The sequence below is a fragment of the Neolamprologus multifasciatus genome, chromosome 14 (genome assembly GCF_963576455.1).
Source record: "Neolamprologus multifasciatus chromosome 14, fNeoMul1.2, whole genome shotgun sequence".
In the NCBI taxonomy this organism is placed as follows: domain Eukaryota; kingdom Metazoa; phylum Chordata; class Actinopteri; order Cichliformes; family Cichlidae; genus Neolamprologus; species Neolamprologus multifasciatus.
This window is the reverse complement of record NC_140452.1, coordinates 9,576,452-9,591,826: the sequence shown is the minus strand read 5'-3', so window position 1 is coordinate 9,591,826 and position 15,375 is coordinate 9,576,452. Positions and strand designations below refer to the sequence as shown.

At 41.2% G+C, this 15,375-nt stretch overlaps 1 protein-coding gene across 1 annotated transcript; it reads left to right on the top strand.

Moving 5' to 3' along the window:
• Positions 1 to 1,639: 1,639 nt before the first annotated feature.
• wdr81 (WD repeat domain 81) lies at positions 1,640 to 15,364 on the top strand. Its single transcript, XM_085131658.1, has 12 exons — positions 1,640 to 1,950; positions 2,512 to 3,035; positions 3,484 to 6,989; positions 7,071 to 7,178; positions 7,360 to 7,559; positions 7,722 to 7,903; positions 8,170 to 8,335; positions 8,701 to 8,866; positions 9,007 to 9,816; positions 9,904 to 10,049; positions 10,189 to 10,371; positions 13,587 to 15,364. The coding sequence occupies exons 2-12, from the start codon at positions 2,674 to 2,676 to the stop codon at positions 13,911 to 13,913; spliced, it is 6,156 nt and encodes a 2,051-aa protein (XP_084987784.1). The 5' UTR covers positions 1,640 to 1,950; positions 2,512 to 2,673; the 3' UTR covers positions 13,914 to 15,364.
• The last annotated feature ends 11 nt before the right edge of the window (positions 15,365 to 15,375 follow it).

Sequence of the window (15,375 nt, the reverse complement as noted above, 5' to 3'; positions counted from 1 at the left end):
ACTCCAGGGCTACTGTAATACACTGAAATGTGATGCACAATACGCCTCATTATGCCTCCCTTTTAATGTACTGTAAGCTTGGGATATTTGTAGTGAGTGCCATAAACCCAAGCCAACACTGCTTTAAGACATCAAACACATTCTGCATGGAAGTTAAATAAAACTAAGAGCAGAAGTAAGAGAAGAACATAAAATGCTGAGCCAAGGAATGTCATGTTTTTTGGCAGCATCTTTTCTTTGAAAGTGCTAACAGTAATTATCCTGCATTGGTGGTATGCTAGGATGAGAGAAGCTTTTAATTTGTGTCCCTGTAATTGTGAGTCTTCAACCATGTGTAGTGACATGGCAAGGCATGCAAATATATACTATAATGTGGACGGTCAATTCCCTTAATTCTGCTGCTTTACGTCCATACATATATATATATATATATATATATATATATATATATATATATATATATATATATATATATATATATATATATATTATACACACTGTATAATACATGTTTTGTCCACAGTGTTAACATGAGTGCTGTCTCAGATATTGACAAAAGGATTCATACAGCAATAAAACAATGTTGATCATTGCATAGTAAGAGCCATATTGTTCAAATGTGCTGTGTTTAGTGAATTGCGGCCATAAAATTTGCAGCTGTGACCATTGTAGTAGTCTCTATCTCAAATTTATGCAAGTTCTATTTATTTACGATATCAGAGAAATAATTTGAATAGAAACACTGAAATCAATATATCGATAAAATCGATAATATATTTATGAAAACATAAAAAAATTCACAAGAAGATATGCACCCCACCCCCCATTTCATTTCATCTATGACATGCAGTGTACTTCAGTTTATTTCATATAGTCTCTAATTGAGTCACTAATTTAGTTGGGATAGAAACAACTGACTCTAAGCAGATTTCATGTTTTTGGTGTTGTAATTACAAACAAAAAAGTGACCGTTATGATGACAGGACCACGTTACAAATAACAATGACAGACAAAGGTACTAATGCAGGTATTTGATTGGGATATTATATGCATAGCAGACACTCAAGCAAATTGGAAGAATTTCACTTGTGCAGATTGCAAAGTCTGCACAATCCTTCACTTCCTTCACAAGTGAAGGATTTAAAAATCCTTCACTTCCAAGGAATAAAAATACACACATCATGCCACCTTGTGGAGAGAACCCGTACAACACAGAAATCAGGTAAATACAGTATTTCTCTTTGTGAACTTGGAAATTGGGAAGTAGCCTATCATGTGATGCGACCTTAAATATGATCAGGTGATTTCCTGGGTCCTTAAAGGTCAGAAAAAAATGAAGAAAGATCTGGAAATTGTGGCTAGATTTCATCCATATTATTTAGACATTAACAGTAGTGCTAGTGTCTCTGTAATACGAGGGATTTATTGTTAGTAAACAGTATTATTAACCAATGCATAAAGAACCACGATGTGCCAAGAGGACTGGCTAAATTTAGGACATTCTTTACCTTTAATATATGTATTACATCAAAAGTAGGTTGTCAATACATCTTCTCTAAAAAGGTAACTACAAACATCACTTCTGCGGTTTATGGCAGAATAAAGTGCTGAAGAGCAAATATAAGTGTAGTGCAGAGGAAGCGCTGCCGTCACAGCTGCAGGGAGCAAGCATCAGTAGCAATCACATGAGAGGGGCCTGGTGTTATGTCACGTGAGGTATCGCTTCTAAAACATGGCTCCAAATAGCTCACAGCAAAACACAATCGGCTGACTGACTGTCGTCTGGCTGCTAACACTCATCTCTAAATGCCAGAAAATGAAGCAAACACGTCATCATGCAGGATGTCCAAGTGTTATGAAGTTAATGTCGGACAAACTCATCATGCATGGAACGGGGGTGCATTGTTAGCTCAACGCTAACTAGCTGTCAACTGCTACAAGTGGTGAGAGGTGAGCTATACGTTGGTGGCAATTGGTCTGCAATTGCATTCTAGTTATTGTTTAACGAGGTAGTTGCTTTCGTTTAGCTTTGTGCTAGAAATTTTAGCAACTAACTGCATGGTTGCGTTGTGCTTCCATCAGTTATGCCTCGTAAGGTTAGTCCCTTCGTTAAGCTAACTGTTAGCTAGCGATAACTTTCGACGTTACTTCCCTAATGGTCATTTCTTAATCTTACCGACGGTTTTTATTAACTTTGTTCGTTGAGTTACTAAATATGTTAAAAAGGTTGCCATAATGTAAACACAGTTACGTGAGTTTGTTAAGTTTTCATCCCCGAAAGAGTCGTTTTAAATTGGGAATTGCTGTTTGGTGTCATATCTGCCTGCAAGCTGTGAGCATTTATGAAAAGCAGTGACTTCAAAACCTGCCCACAGGGCAAATTAGATTTGTTGTCGGGTAGAACTTGAGTCATGTGAGCTGAGCTCAAACTTTATGAGAGAAGTAGAAAGCATCAAAGCAGTATTGTTTTTAAAGTGCTTGCTCATCTAACTGTCTGTTTATACTTTACAGTTCTTTTTTAAAGGGACAGGTGGATGAGGAGATAACGTTTGCTGTTGGTGATTTTATATCTTCCTCCATGGATATCTGAAAACTGAAAACTTCTAGCGGCTGACAGCAAGTGGAAAGTAGCTGAAAACTGTCTAAGTGAGAACAACCAGTTGCAGATTGACCATGGATTGGCTGATGCATGCAGTTGAAAAAGACTTGGGGATTGAAAGACGGCAGCAAGGCCCAGGGCGCCGTCCTCAAGAGCTTGTAGCCCTTGTTCCTGTGCGCTGGGTGATGGGCCTAAGAGAGGGGCGAGTCATGCGCTGTGCCCGTTTTGACAGCATCAGTGAGGCAGAAATTTGCACATACCTTCAGTCTTCTCAGGCGAAACTGCCCCCTGGGTGGACTAGAGTGTGCATTCAGGGTTTGAGGAAAAGTAAGCTGAGCTACAGACTGGCCAAAGAGCCATGCCACCAACAAATGGAATTTCTGTCACAGGATTCTTACGTCAAAACAATGCAGAGTATATCACAGCATAATATCAGGTACTCAACATAATTTAAATTCAAATGCAAAATATATCTTTGCCTACCACCTTATTGTAGTTCTAGATCCTGATTAAGCTAAGATTATTTGTCTAAGAAAACATTTCCTGCAATATTTTGTTAGAGCTGATCAAGTTAATTAATCGTTGAGCACTGAAAGACTGTGTGAGAGAGTATTTATGAGGGCTTTTATTCAATAAATAGTTTACTAAAAAATGTTAGATTAGTCAGTAATGAAAATATGTTTTAGGTCCACAGCTAATGTTAGTGTGTAATGCTTTCATATTAAATGAGCTGTGTTAGGTATTATTACTTGCTTTAGTTAGGACATGGTTACTCATTACTTAGAGGCATTTCTTAATCATGCAGTCCTAACAACATTAGGCGTTATGATCTAAGAGCGAGTTTAATGCCTAACAGTCTTCATTGCCCTTCTTCTTTCTTTCAGGAATCTATGGCGTGAAGCTCATAACAAACTTGTGCGGCCATATTCAGGAGCCAGTGAACAGATGCATGTTGCAGCTGTAGATGCAGTACGTTATGCATTACAGAAGCTCTTTAATTCCACATTTATCTCAACTGAAAAAGTATCTCCATTGCTTTCTCCTGCCAGAGACAAGGAGAAAGAAGTCTGCTTGCCATCTAGCTCTTCTTGTTTTTCCAAATCCCAGTCAGACAGTCTGTGTCCTAACATTCTGCCTGCAGAATGTCTTTTGGAGACAGCTGAAATGCTCTATGTGATTCTCCCTTACACTCAGTATTCACTTCGTGATATTGTCTCCTTCAGCCCAGCCAAGCTTGCTAACAGCAATGCCAAAGTGTTGTTCATTCTCTACCAGGTTCTAATAGCTATGCAGGCATGTCATGCAGCAGGCCTATCTTGTGGAGAGCTGTCTCTTCAGGACATAACAGTAGATGATCAGTTGTGCAGCCGCCTAAAGCTCAACCTAGCTCATTATGAGGAACTGGGAACAGAAGGGGTTGCAGAAAGTAATGTTAGTCGCAGAAAAGAGCCAAAAAGTGTCCTGCCAAGGGAAATTCTGTGTGTGAGCCAAGAGAACAAAAGACTTTGCAAAAACTGCTTTGATGAATTAAGGACTTTGGTTCTGGACTGGGTCCATGGACGGGTCAGTAACTTCCGCTACTTGATGGAACTAAACAGATTAGCGGGGCGGCGAGAAGGAGACCCAAATTATCACCCAGTTCTGCCTTGGGTGGTGGATTTCACTGTGCCAGAGGGAAAATTTCGGGATCTCAGGAGGTCAAAGTTCAGGCTCAATAAAGGGGATAAGCAACTGGATTTTACATACGAGATGACCAAAGAGGCTTTGGCAGCTGCAGGAGGCAGTGGGGTTGGTGGAGGTGGTGTCGGTGGAGACCTCAGTGGAGGTGGTGCTGGTGCGGGACAGTCTGATCACCTCCATGTACCTCATCACATATCCGATGTTCTGTCAGACATTACATACTATGTCTACAAAGCCAGGCAGACTCCCAAGTCAGTTTTGTGCAGCCATGTTCGATCCCAGTGGGAGCCCAATGAATACCCAGCCAGTATGGAACGCATGCAGAACTGGACCCCTGATGAGTGCATTCCAGAGTTCTACACAGACCCTTCCATTTTCCACTCAATTCACCCTGACATGCCAGACCTGGATGTGCCTTCGTGGTGCAAGTCTTCTGAAGAGTTCGTTGAGGTCCATCGGCGGCTTCTGGAGAGCAGAGAGGTATCCCAGCATTTGCATCACTGGATTGATCTCACATTTGGCTATAAGCTGTCAGGTAAAGAAGCTATCAAGGCCAAGAATGTGTGCCTTCATCTCGTGGACAACCACACTCATCTAACTACTTATGGAGTAGTTCAGCTGTTTGACCAGCCACACCCACCTCGCTTATCTCCTTCTCAGTATGCCCCAGCAGAACCTCCTCCTCTTGGCCTTGCTGCTCTTACTGTGCCTTCTCTACCCATCACTCCAAATGAGACTCTGGCCGACACTTTGGATGGAATGGTGCCAGAATCTACAGGATGTGAGTCCAGTGGCTGGACCACAGTGGACAAAGATGAAGAGCTTGAACAAGGTACAGAAGCTCTGGACTCTTTAGCATCCACTGGCTCATCCACTTCTGCATCTTGCTCTGTGCCAATGCCAGGTATTAGTGCATCAGGTGGAAAGACAGGAGGAGAGCACACAGCACTTACTGTATCTCAGTCTCCAGGTTCATTCCCTGGTGACCTCTCAAGTGGTGTTGGTCCTGGTTTCCGAAGTGCCATGCTGCAACGAGGTGGGACGATGAACAAAAAGCATGGGGAAGGAAGTGTGACTGCCTCCAGTACAGAGGAAATGAAGATTATTCTCCCTGAAGGCTTTAACCCATTTCAGCCTTTAGAAGAGCTGGAGAAGTTGAACAATTTTCTCGTAAAAAGTCTGCACGCTGATGTATGGCATCCTTCGGGTTCTAGTGTACGATCTGACCCGATGAGCGAATCTCTCCCCTCTCTTATGCATCTCTACCAAAGAGATATGCAGGCTCTTGGTGTTCTCATCGCTGAGATATTTTACGCCACTAAACTAAGGGGACTGAAACCAGATACTGCACTCAAACAGCGTTTCCAAGCTGTTATAAAGCTATGTGCTGCCAGCCTCCGTGATGTACCACTGTGTTTGCACCATGCTCTTGAGACACTTTTGCTAATAGAGAAACATTCTGGAGAGGCAAACAAAGATTTATCAGATTACCCAAGTCCTCTCCTCTTCAAATATGACCCCATCTTCAATGGTCTGCCTCCTCCAAGCCCCTCTCAGTTACTGAACTCTGTCATCACTCCCTTTCCTTTCCCTTCTTATTTTGCAGCACTTCATCATTTTATTTTTTCCTACCATGCTAAGATGGAAAATATTAGTAGCCTTCAAGGAAGAGATGTTGTTTTTCACTTGTGGCAGCAGCTTGAAGCACTGCTGCGGAGTAACATCACAGCAGAGGGTCTTGAGATCCTCTTGCCCTTTATTCTAGCCCTCATGCTTGAGGAGTCCACTGCTGTCTATGCATCTTGGTACCTTTTTGAGCCCATTTCTACAGTACTGGGTCCCAGAAATGCAAACAAATACTTACTGAAACCGCTGATTAATGTTTATGAAAGCCCTCACTGCCTCCGAGGCCGTTTCTATCTTTACACTGACTGTTTCGTTCTGCAGCTGATTGTGAGACTGGGCCTGCAGGCCTTTCTATCCAGCCTACTTCCCCATGTGCTCCAGGTCATCACTGGCTTTGAAAGCTGCAACTCAGGCTCTGGAACGGAACCTTTTAAAGGGTTGAGAAATGGCATGTGTAATATGGGAGAGGAGGAAGAAGAGGAGTTTCAGTGTGGTGAGGTTCGGCCAACGTCTGGGTCTGTTGGCGGTAATATGGGGGCTAGCGGCAGCATCAGTCTTAGTGACCAGGTGTTTCTTTCAGAGCCAGAAGACTTCCAGAATGGGTTTTATGTCAACAGTGGAGCAGGGGTGCTTACTGGGAAACAGCAGAGTCAGAACTCTGCAGCCAGGGAACAAGACCAAGAGTCTCTCAGTGTGGGGAAACTAAGTGACAAAAGTAGCGCAAGTGAACTCTCTCTGGGTGAGGACTCAATGCGGGATCGAACCAGCCTGAAATCAGCTGACAGCAGCCAGGACCTGAAACACACCAGTGAAGGAGAGGAGGGAGGAGAGCTGGAGGAAGATGAGGGGCCAGATGCTGGTGAGGATAAAGAGGGGACAAATGACCCAGAAGTCTTCAACCTTGAGCTTACTCTTTCTGGTTGCACAGAAGCTTCAGGTGCCACAGTTGCCATTTTAGAGGGTGAGTTTGTGAATGGGATGACACTGGAAGAGACGGAGAAAGAGATTGTGGAAGGACAAGACGAAGAGGATGACCATGATCCGTCAGAAGAATCCGAGGGAAAAGAGCACAAAATTCTTCTTGGTGAGTTAGTGACGGTGGTTCATTCAAATGTTTTTACATAAGTGGCAGTATCTAACATTTTGATCATGTTTCTAAAAACAGATACAGTCTGCAAAACAGTTAGATGGCTGTCAGCAAAACTTGGACCAACAGTGACATCTCGATATGTAGCCAGAAACTTGCTGCGATTGCTCACAAATTGTTACATTGGTATGTAAATTTATGACAGGTAAAGCTTAATTGTCTAATTGGTAATTAATAAAATGATGCTCTGGAGCTTTGCATTTCTTAACTCTTGTTATATCTTATTGTTTTGTTTTATTTGTCCCTTTTCTTTCCTCCTCTTTTTTTTCCTTCCTTCCTTCCTTCCTTCCTTCCTTTCTGCCTTTAGGACCTCAAAATCACCAGTTTGTGACAACGGCATCTGACGGGAGCAGCCTAGAGAGTGTGGGAATGGGCAGCGTGTATGAGAAGAAACCTGTTGTGGGTGACCACACTGCAGGGCCTGTGCTGGACTGCCTCATCTATATAGCTCAGCTTTATGGAGAGCCTGTACTGACTTATCAGTACCTGCCTTATATTGGATATCTAGTAAGAAGGGAACAATAGACTTTTTTCTGACAATTACACATGAAGCCATCTATTAGCATTTTGAGGCTAGTTTTCTTTGTCATGGGAAAGCAAATGTATTTTAAGATGTAAAAATATAAATGAAAATATGCTATTCATTTAATAAACGTTCATGTTTTTCAGGTCTCTCCACCCTCTTCTCAGCGTCTTAACACACGCAAGGAAGCAAGTCTGCTTGGAGCTGTTGCACTTACACAGAAGATCATTGTATTTCTCTCTGATACCACTTTAATGGACATGCTTATGAAGATCAATCAGGATATTCTTCTGCCATTGTTGGACCTGCTTACTACACCTCGTATGGGGTAATTTACAAACTAAATTATATACAAGTACATTAATTTGAGGGGACTGTGTATAATAGACACTGAGGGTGCCAGAATTCAGTAAAACCTTTTTAAACAGCAAACTGTTGGATGATTTTGTTGAGCTGTTGTTATGTTTTGAAGTGAAAAAGCTTTTAAATTTTGTTTCAGAAAGATGATGATGATGTTTATTATTTTAAAAAACTCTGTTACATTAGATCTGTTTATCCTTTGTTTTGTTCTTCCCATTCTGCTGTACTCTGTAGGTTTCCCAGTGGAGTTCAGACACGCACTGCTGTCTGTCTCAAGACACTCAGCCTGATGGCTCTCATCTGTCTACGCATTGGGAGGGAAATGGTGCAGCAGCATATGGCTGACACTTTGCGTCGATTCTTTGCTGTTTTCTCGCTGCTGCATTCTCTGCAGCCCCAGGTATGCATGCATACACACACACACACACGCACTTTTTCAAAATCTCCAACCTTAGCCGTCACAGCTAAATGCTGACCACCAAAAACTAAATCATAACTCTGACACAGAGGGTCAGGGTCTCAGCTTGGTCCTCACAAAGATGGATAACCCAACAACTAATACATAATGACTGGCATGAGAAATATTTGACACAAAGTGACAGTAAAACAAACAAAAAAACTAGATAGAAACCTATAATAACATTTTTTTTAAATAAATGTAAAGGTGTATTTTAGTTACTTATTTCTTGGAGTTGCAAAAAAGGAATACAATTTAAAATGACAGTTATGTCAAATATGTCAGTATAGTCTGTCTTTATCCTGTAGCTCAACAACGCCCCTCGCAGGGTTGTGGGAGAAGTCACAGTGGTAGATGTCTGTACCACTGAAGAGTCAAATGTGACATATGAGCTGGGGGTCTTGGAAGAGCTGCAGACTGTATTTAACCCTCAAATGGCTCATGCCTCTTACATCCCCTTCTACTGCCTCATCGGTAGGAGATGTCTTATGTTTTGTAATGTAATACTTTATCTAATGGAAATTATCTGTGCTAAAAGTAATGTTTGGGGTTTTTTTTTTTTTTTTTTTAATAATAAAGAGATATAAAACACCATTCTTTTGTCATTGCTCTAGGTGATACAGCAATCCGGAAACTAGTTCCTAATCATGAGCTGGTCTGGGAGTTGGCCGAGTCTTTCCATCAGAGTGTAAGTCAGAGTCAAGAAACAACCACCATAGCATCCAGGGTGGATCCACTTCCACCCTCTGGTTTTGGCAGACGTGTGGATTGTAGCACGTTTCCATCCCTCTCAACTAGTTCCACCCTGCAAGGAGACTTGCTTCCTGAGTCAGGCACATTTGGGAGCCACCTCGTAGGAAACCGAATTCAAGTATCCAGAGACACTGACTATGGTGGCTGCTCAAACGTTGGCTTGACTCACCCTTGGGGACGCTCTGGTCATACCACACCTATCATTACAACAGCCTCCACCTTCACAACACCATCCACTGGTGCAGCTTCTTTCTCTTCCTCCTGGGTGACAAGCCCCATGCCAGAGGACAGCGTCTTAAAACAGGAGCTCCCCCGAAGTAGCCGCTCCCTGCAGGGCAACTGGCTGGCCTACTGGCAGTATGAAATTGGTCTTAATCAACAAGATCCACATTTTCACTTCCATCAGATCAGATTACAGAGCTTTCTGGGTCACTCGGGCACCACAAAGTGTTTGGCACCTCTTGCAGGAGAGGATTACTTTCTTTCTGGTAGTAAAGACAAGACCGTGAAGCTTTGGCCGCTGTATAACCACGGTGATGGTACGCAGGATGTGGAGCCCAGGCTGACGTACAACGACCATCGAAAGTCTGTGTTCTATGTTGGACAGCTGGAGGCTTCACAGGAGGTAGTCAGCTGTGATGGTACCGTGCACCTGTGGGACCAGTATACAGGTAGGGAGATGAACTGCAGTGCATTACTACACACAAGTTAAACTGTTTCATTTAGCTTAAATATAAGTTTTTATCTTCTTTACATAGGCAAACAGATCCGCTTGCACGAAGCCGTGGATGGGAAGAATCCCATTACAGCTGTCACCACCATGCCCGCTCCACACAGCAGTGTTGTGTACGGCAGCGCAGATTCTGTTCTCCGCTTCATTGATCCTCGCAAGCCTGGATTGCAGGTAACAATTTCAATCTATCTGTTAAGGCCTAGTTTATACATCACCCACCAATTATTTTTCATTACTGTGTTTTGAAAACGATAGCTGTTTTGTGCTTCTCTACTGTAATAATAATAGTAATCTTTCCCTATGTACTCAGCATGAATTTCGTCTGGCATACAACAATGTGAGTGCTGGGCTCATCCGTTATCTGGCTGTAAACCCTTCAGGACGCACAGTGGCGGCAGGTTTTTCATCTGGCTTCATTGTTCTGCTAGATGCACGCACAGGGCTTGTACTGAAAGGCTGGCCAGCTCATGAAGGAGACATACTCCAAATGAAGGTATATTTACAGTTTGTATGTGGTGTAGGCAGTTTCAGTCACCTTTCAGTCAAATGGGTAAGGCGGTATGTCTGGGTGACAGCTTGAGTTGTCAGGGGAGTATGTAGTCAGATTTTGACTGTTGTTATATACACTTTGTATATATATAGCCAATTTGTCAAGTACACCTATTTATGTCTTCAGACTACTACTTAGTACTACTGAAGTTCAAACTTGGCATCAGAATGGAAAAAAATTGTGATTTAAGTGATTTTGAACTTAGGATAGTTTTTGGTACCAGATGGGCTGGTTTGATTATTTCAGGACCTGCTGATCTCCTGGGATGTTTCCCACACAACCATCTCTAGTGTTTACAGAGAATAGTCTGAAAAAGAGAAATTATCAGTTAACTTGGTTAAACTGCCTTGTTGAGGAGAATGGTTAGACTGCTTTCAGCTGACAGAAGGGAAACAGTAACTCAAATAAACACTTGTTACAGCCAAGGAATGTAGAAGAGCATCTCTGAATGCACAAAATATCAAACCTTTTAGCAGATGGCTACTTACCACACCAATAAACTAATAATAGAAAACCAAATGGGTTCACCAAAGTTGGACAATAGAAAACTGCAAGATTGTTGCCTAATGTCTCCTCTTTGCTGCAACATTGGGATGGTAGGGTGAGAATTTGGCATAAACAACATGAAAGCAGGCTGAATGTGGTGGTATAATGGGGTGAAGGAAAACTTTCTTTTCTTCTAATGGCTGTTTCCAGCAGGATGATGCACTGTGTCAAAGCGCAAACTAGTTTCTTGAACATTACAATGAGTTCATTGTAGTCAAATGGCCTCCACATTCACCAGATCTCAATCCAATCGAGCACGTCTGGAATGTGGTGGAGCAGGAGTTTGACATCATGGATGTGCAGTCAACAAATCTGCAGTAACTGTGTGATGCTGTTATTTCAATCAAATGTAGATAAAAAGAAGGTAAAGGTTTATTCAGCTTAGAATAATACTTTCTCAATGTATATGATACCTTGATTCATGAACCTCAATCTTTGGCTACCTTCACACTGTAGGCGAAAGCGCATCAAATCTGACTTTTTTGACCCTATGCGACTCATATCCGATCATGGTGTGACAGTGTGAACAGCACAAATCCGATATTCTCAAATCCAACCTGGGTCACTTTCGTATGTGGATCTGAATCCGATACATATCTGATGTTTTAGAAAGCGACTGCTGTTTGAATGGTCATGTCGCATTAAATCCATCTTTCACAGCACTGACACAAGACAGACGCCAATTATCAGCGCCGGAGAAGACAAACGATAAAGCTTGGCGACAGAAACTGGAGACAGAGGGAGTCAGTGGACAGAAACTGAGGTTTTGGACTTGATTAGCATATGGGGAGACAATTCCATTCAAGCTAAACTTGAAGGGTCGCATCGTAACCAGGCTGTGTTCGAGTGCATTGCCAAAGAAATGGTTGAACGAGGGCACAGGCGAACGTGGCTACAGTGTCAGAGGAAAGTGAAGAGCCTCAGAGCCAAGTTTAAAGAAGCTAAAGATATAAACAAACAAAGCGAACGTGGTCGAGTCACCTGCCCGTTTTATGAGTTTGGGCGACACACCCAGCTGTCACCTGGCTGTGATGTCTTCTTTTGCGCATGCGGGCCGCTTCGAGGGCCGTGAACCGTTCACACTAGAGCGCGTTTGCTGTCACATTTTATTTGTAATGTGAACAACCAGACAAAAAAAAATCTGATCAAAACATCAGACTTGAGCATTAAGACCTGCAGTGTGAATGTAGCCTTTGTTACACCACGTACCAGTCAAGTTGTTTACAGAAGACTTGGGCTGGATGCATGGGGATCATGAGGTTGTTACATATATTGGTCTCTGCTTTGGTCAAACTTTTTATTTTGTCACCAGGAGCAGTTAGTATGGGGTCAGATGATTGGATTATATAAAATCCAAGACCCCTGCAGTTATTTATTGGTATAATGTAACCATTTCATTGTACACTTCAACCAGCTGAATCTGGGCTGTATAAAATCACTATCGGGCTTTCTGGTAAACAGTGGAAACTTCTGGATGACCACACAGCCCACGCAGTGCACAGCTAATCGCTTGTCAGTTGCATAGACTCCATCGCTCTGAGTGACCCACATTACATCAGACACAAAATGGAAAATTTTGTTCTGTTACCTACTTGAACTGTTTTTGATGTACTTGGTATAATAGCAGCATCATCACATTTTCCTCCTCTGATTACTGAATAATGATTTTTATTATGTATGTGCATCTAACCTCTAGTTTGATAAGTGTAGTGATAATTTACCAGCGTTTATTTAAGATTTACAGATATTGCCTGACACCAGGACTGTCCAAATAAGGGGTCAGACTTTTCTGCTGTTGGATTTCTAAACTATAATTTACTCAAGCCAGGAAGTGTAGCTGTGTTGTTCAGTGGTCAGGTAAATAAATATTAAAACAATCAGTCAAGTGCCTTTTATTTTTTTGGTATTCCCCATAGGTAGTGATTCAGAGATACTAAGGGGCACAGAGATGGTGAAAGTTGTACCTAGCAAATATGTTGTCAACATAGCGCAAACTTTATTTAACCCCAAATTAGGTCAGAGATAAGAGCCCCAGTTTTAAACTCACAAGTTTGGGCAAATATGGACACAGGTTAGGTATTAGAAAGACTACGGAGATTTCTCATTGGCACACACACATCACTCGGACCTCCCCCTTTTTTCTTACCTGCAGCAGCCTATTCCAAATGTACTTTAAAAATTAATTTTCCTTGCTTCTAACTGAAGGTTATGAATTTATGGATACAGAACATGTTATTCAGTGGTTGTTATTTATTTTGGTTTTGTTTGTTTTTCAATGGTAGTTACTGATAGATGATTTAGAAACTTAATATAAACAAGGCTAAAGGCTGATTTTTATCTGTCTGAATATGTGCGAAATGTTTCTGTTTTAAAGATATTTTCAAATAATACCCCTTTGCCATTTAGTTTTATTTACTAAGAGTCTGTATTTCTCTGTGTTTATTCAGCTCATCCTTTGTTGTATTCCTTAAATTTTAGAGTATTTGCAAGGTCTATAATGATTTTGCTGTATTTGACATTTTAGTCTTTTTTTCCTAATTTTTGTTTTGTTTTAATTTACTGGGGCACGACATCCACAATCACTGATTCTTGTTTCTTGTTTTATTTTTCAGGCTGCAGAAGCAAATATTGTTATCAGCTCCTCCACTGACTACACACTGACTGTGTGGAAAGATCTGGAACACAAGCCTCTTCGCCTGTACAAGTCACCATCCGACCCCATCCACGCCTTTGACCTTTACGGTTCAGAGATTGTAACGGGAACAGTGGCTAATAAGATCGGAGTGTACTCTATGGCTGATATCTCCCTGAGCCCCGTTAGCAGCACAAAACTGAGCACGGAGAACTTCCGCGGTACTCTGACCAGCCTTGCGGTCCTGCCCACCAAGAGGCTTCTGCTGCTGGGCTCTGAGAACGGTGCCATTAGGTTATTAGCTTAAATCAATAGTTACAAGCTATACTAAACACTCTCTGCATTGACCTTCAAAGTGTCTTATTCGTGCCAGATGCCAAGTGTCTGAGCTCCTCTGTCCCTTCTGTGCTTCTGGTCAATTATACTGATAGGGCAGGTTGTCATATCCTTTAAACTGTTTGTTGAATGAGGCAGCACAAGTAGAGGCATTGTAAAAGTTTCATGTCTACTGCATATTGCCATTGAGGCTATTGACATGCATCATGTACATTGATATTGAATTACTTTATTATTTTGTTCTTTTAAACCTATAGATGTATATACGAGGAGATTCTCATATAGACAAGGTCACTTATTCTTTTGACTAGGTTCCTTATTCTGTTCAAAGGAATGAATTGGAAGACAAGCTCAGGAAGGTCTTATGTAGTGTTTACACTTTTCCAAATAGATGCATAACAAAACCAAAAATACATCGACCTCACCTTTTATTTCCCTCACGATAGAACAAATATGTATCCAAATGCACTGATTAAACTATGCAGTATTTGTAGATCACATCCTTTGTTTGTGTAAGTGTTGCTCCATTTTTCATTAGATATTTCAGTGTTTGTGTATACATCACGAACAATAAAAGTACACTCGCTGTTGTGATGACAGTCTTGGTGTATCTTCTCAGAGAGGAGACACTTAAGTTGTCACATTAAAAAGTTAGTGACTGATGCACAGCCTTTATTCTACTGCACAAGTATGGCCTGAATTGTAACATTTAGAGTCTCACTCAGATTTTAAAGATTGAATGTTTTTTATCCACTAATAAATTACTTGAAGTTGCTTTGGGATTTTCTAAACAATGTTTAGGTATTCTTGATTTAACACTTCACAAAAACCTGTAGCAACAATACACTGGAAGAGAAACCCGGCAGATGCTGCTTTAAGTGGGTTTGCCAGCTATTGCAGACTTCTGCAATCACCTTCTAATTTTTGACTTTAAAAGCTAGCATCAGAACAGTCAATGCCAAGATAAACTGCTTTTGTATTTTAACCATTATGTTTAACTGCTTGAAAACTGCTGAGATGGCAACAGAAGCTACAGATCAATAAATGTATTGTATAATGTAGTCATGGTGTGATGCAAATTAACATACAGTTGAAATTTTGCTCCTTAAAATTAGCCCAACCTCAAGTTTTCAAAGTTTAGTAGCATTTAACTATGAAAGCTCTGCTCTTTGCCTACTTTTCTAATTATTTGCCTAAAGTTCAAAATTCTTAAGTGTACTACAGGTTTTGAATTTTTTGTTTAGTTTTGTTTTTTAGAAAATCCAGAGTGAAAGCGCAACCATAAAATGACCAACTTTGTTTTAAAGTTTGTAGTTGCACATTGATAATTGGTTACAATCGATATTCTGTCTCCGAACATTTTACAAGAAGTCAGTGAAAAACGTATTTATTAACTGGATTAATAAAAATTACTCCAATGTTTTTCTGTGTGT